This window comes from Cynoglossus semilaevis, chromosome 1 (genome assembly GCF_000523025.1).
Source record: "Cynoglossus semilaevis isolate Cse_v1.0 chromosome 1, Cse_v1.0, whole genome shotgun sequence".
Taxonomy (NCBI): domain Eukaryota; kingdom Metazoa; phylum Chordata; class Actinopteri; order Pleuronectiformes; family Cynoglossidae; genus Cynoglossus; species Cynoglossus semilaevis.
In genome coordinates, this window is record NC_024307.1 from 24,381,257 (window position 1) to 24,385,226 (window position 3,970).

General features: G+C 42.7%; 1 protein-coding gene across 1 annotated transcript in view; it reads left to right on the top strand.

The window, feature by feature from the left end:
• arap2 (ArfGAP with RhoGAP domain, ankyrin repeat and PH domain 2) overlaps positions 1–3,970 on the top strand; it is a 97,966-nt gene that overhangs the window by 8,736 nt on the left and 85,260 nt on the right. Inside the window, exon 7 of the mRNA XM_008321193.3 lies at positions 378–447. Within this exon, the coding sequence (XP_008319415.1) occupies positions 378–447 (70 nt within the window). The remainder of the gene's footprint in view (positions 1–377; positions 448–3,970) is intronic.

Genomic DNA, 3,970 nt, shown 5'->3' on the forward strand with positions numbered 1-3,970 from the left:
CTAAATGCACATTATATGGGCTCTAGCCACCTGCTAGTTGAACTCGGAGTCCCCCCCCCCACACCGACTTCCTTTTTGAATTCACCACATCATTGACAAACGGCCCCGGGCTCAAGCTGAAAGTACCCATTTGTTTTGATTATGCTATTTGGCCGCTGTTGATTCAACCCTTGACAATTAATGAATCAGTGACACTGATGAAGTAGAAGTACCTGCTCAGAGGGAAAGTACCAGCTGGCTGATGATATATATTTGTATAATATAGTTAAAGCTCGGTGGATTTTCTTTAACTTTTTTTTTTTACAGTTAAAGCTGTTGTCTTTTGATTGATGGGCTGATGTCCTGAGTTTCATTCTTCAATCCTAATTTTTCTACAGAAACTGCGTCTTTCAGAGGAGGTGGGTTCGTTTCGATGGTGACAGCCTGGCCTACTACAACAGTGACAAGGTAGGTGTGAGACATTGTGTGCGTGGAGATGCGAGATAGAGTCAAAGACGTGCCTGTATATCCTCACCCACCTTCCCTGTGTTTCCCTGCGGACTTACTCTAACACCTAATGGGACTAGAACATATACTTTTATCCCACCACATGTCACCTGACTGGGTTTGAACCTTTGTATATTGAAAATCAAAGCAAGTGGCCGTCACTTTCAAGGATGGGTTCAATACAGAGATTGATTTCCCTTAGGGCAGTGGTTCCCAAAGTTGGTGTTGACACAGTGAAGAGATTTCACTGATTTATAATTTGATTTGTTTTGTTCAATGAAAATATAATTTTGTCAGAATTTGTGTTTTAAGTAAAGTTCAGTGGACTCTTTGGAGCATTGTCTGTGAATGTGTCTCTGTGATTTGCTAATACACCTATTATCAAAGGGAGGGCTCCCCAGAAGCCATCAAACTAAGGTCGGGCTTATTGTATTGAAATTGTCCCATCTACATTTTTTAACACGGTGACAGCCCTGAAACCTTCTCCTTACCTCCGTGGTCAGGTTCATCTCACGTCTTCAGTTACATAAATCTATAGCACCAGCAGCTGAGCCAAGTCCTTAAGTGCTTTGTTTCTCCTCCTCTTATTTCTTCTCATTGTCATCATCAGCCTGATTAGTTTGGCGGTGAATATAATGGAAGTCAGCACATGGCCACGTCAGTCTTGGAGTGATGGGCTGGCACTCGTGCGTGTGTGTCTGCACAGCTGTAGAATAAAGTACACCGATGCTGGCTCCAGACCAACCCTCAGAGGAAGATGGGAGGAGCGGGAGGGGTGAGGAAAAGGAGGGACTGGTCTGTGATCTTCTTTGAGCTGCCTCAGCATTTCTTCCTCTGTGCACCTCTGCTTTCTGTACCTCTGTGTGACAGCTGAGCTTGAATGTCCCTAAGCGCTGCTTGCCTCATCATCACAGGGAGGACGGGTCAGGACAGAGCAGGAGAGAAGTGATGTGAGAATACAGAGGCTGTAAAAGCAGAAAGAGGCCACACAGATGGAACGTACAAAAGGTAGCAGTTACCCTGACTCCTTTTTTAAAGTTAATTTTTGGTTGTGGGTATTTTTTAACCATAGTGCAGTTAATACCTGACCCACAATCCTGTTAGCGGGTCATTTTATAGACTCAGGTTACTGTGTGTGATCCGTTTCACTGGAGCCGCATGAGTCAGTGTTGAGTCGCCAGCTTGCCCTTGTATATGGGCTACTCACTGTAGCAACAGCTAGCATTGAAGACACTTAGGAAGAGGATTAATAAAGACATTAGCGCTCTGATTCCTGACAAACTGTCAAACTAAATCCAAGGATAAGGATTCAAAGATGCAAAGATCATTTCACTCAACTGTATGTACAGAAAAAAAGCTGTTCTCTTCTCTCTACTGTAATAACATGAAAAACATATAAAAAAATACAATAACTTAGACAAAGGATCTGTGTGTATTAATTTTGATTTCCTCTCCTCAACCAGCTGATACATTCTTTGCTCACATGTCCTTCCAAGACATAAACTCTATTGTTTATTGTCTTTGAAATGAAGCTTGTTCCTTCACCAAGGATTGACACAGCAGTAGTACTCGGCCATTTGGCAAAGATTTTAGACCCGACGTCGTTCCTGACTTAACCCAGGCTGGGATTCAGGATACCGTGTGCCAGAAATAGTGCATTTCCAGTCAAGCAACCACCTTAATGGACAACGCACACCTCATCAGATCTTTTTGACCAGAAGAGTCCAGCTTGGACAAAATACAAAATAAAATCTATTATGGTTCAATGCTAATAGCTGATAGAGCCCGAGTGCCCCCTGCCCTCTCCCCCCCCACCGTGTTATTGCACTAACCGAGAGGACAGATGCCAGTTTAGAAACAAAACCAAAATGGTCGTTTCCCATCACATGTTTAATCCTTCTTAAATCAAATCTACAGTTGACAAAAATGAATTTAACTTCACTTTGTTGACGTGGCCCTGCAGGCTGGACAAAAAGCAAACCCACTGCTGTTTGTGTGTATGTGACTTGTGACCTCTCTGTCCCTGTCCTGGGGCCACACCTTGATATCCGCTGCTGCAGCACTGCACATCATCACAATCAATGATGCAGGACTTTCCTGACACTCACTCGTTAATCACTTGCTAATTATAACTCTCCCAGGTCTCTATGCTCTCTCTCTTTCACTCAGTCTCTCTTTCTCTCTCTCTCTTTCTCACTTTTTCTCTTCCCTTTATTCTGCTGTTTTAATTCTCAGGACAAACTCCGTCAGCAGGGAGGCCACGGAGTCAGCAGTTTTTTTTTTTTTGTCACTGTTGACGTAGGCATGACACTTTTTTTGGAGCGATGAAAGTTTGCCTTTGTGTGCCCCTGTGTGTGTCCCTGTGTGTGTGGGATTGTGTGAGGTGGTAAAAGAGAGAGAACAGTGACTGTTTAAACTTTTGTAAAAATCTTTCTGCCAAAGTGAATCTCTCGTCTGGGTAAGCACTGGGCGTTATTGTGTTCCTGGTGAGCTGGTCGAGTACAATCTATGTCATCATTACATGGTGTGTCCAGCCGAAGCCCCCAACCCATTGTGCCCAACACAGGAAGTTGAGGGACTTTACGGTCAAGTATCTTAGCAATGCTTAATGTAGGAAATGTACTGGGTAATGTATTGGGTCACTATGTCACCATTTTGTTGACTGTATTTTTTATGAGGGCTGGGTCAATAAGAAGCTAGAGCTGCCCTGCTGCCAAATTTAAGAGTTTAAGGTTTTTAAAAATTGAAGCTGTGCTGTGGGAAAAAAAGTTCAATATTGATTCAATGAGCTTTTACATTTAAACTTCATATTTTTTCAGTGTAAACAGAAAATTCAGTTCAGCTGGAAAAACTGCACAACAGATAAATGTTCTCTGAACGATATATTTGAGGACATGACAAAATGATGTTTCAGTGTGGTACCACTGGCAGCCAGCAGGTTACTCAAACACTTGGTCGTTGATCATTGGTTCATAACCTTCTTTGTCTTTTGCACACCTAGGATTTTTTTTTGTCCTTTTACATGTTTTCTTGTTAATGTTTATCCTTCTCTGCTTTTGTCACTTAGAGCAACAACATGGTTCTGTGATTTTACTCAGGTGTAAGGAGAAGAGTAAAAAGTCCAAAAGAATAACATTCACCTGACTAGTTGTTTTGAAGTTTAAATACAACCTACATCTGAAAGGGTCTGTGGTCTATTAGAGACAACCTTAAGCCAATGACACCTTCACTGCCATAGGAGGAGGTCAGAGTTTTCCCTAACCAAAGTCAAATCCATCTCTGTTTGCGTTGATGCAAAAAGCAGTACATATGATTTAAACCACTGGATTTACATATCAACCCCAGACAGAATTAATCAGGGTCCCAGTTTAAAGGGATTGGTCCGAGGTGATGTCATATTCAGAGGTGGCGTGGGAGAGAAGAAAAACCTCTGTCTCACTCCTCCCCCCACAGTGTCGGGTCCAATTCCGCCAAAACCTTGCCC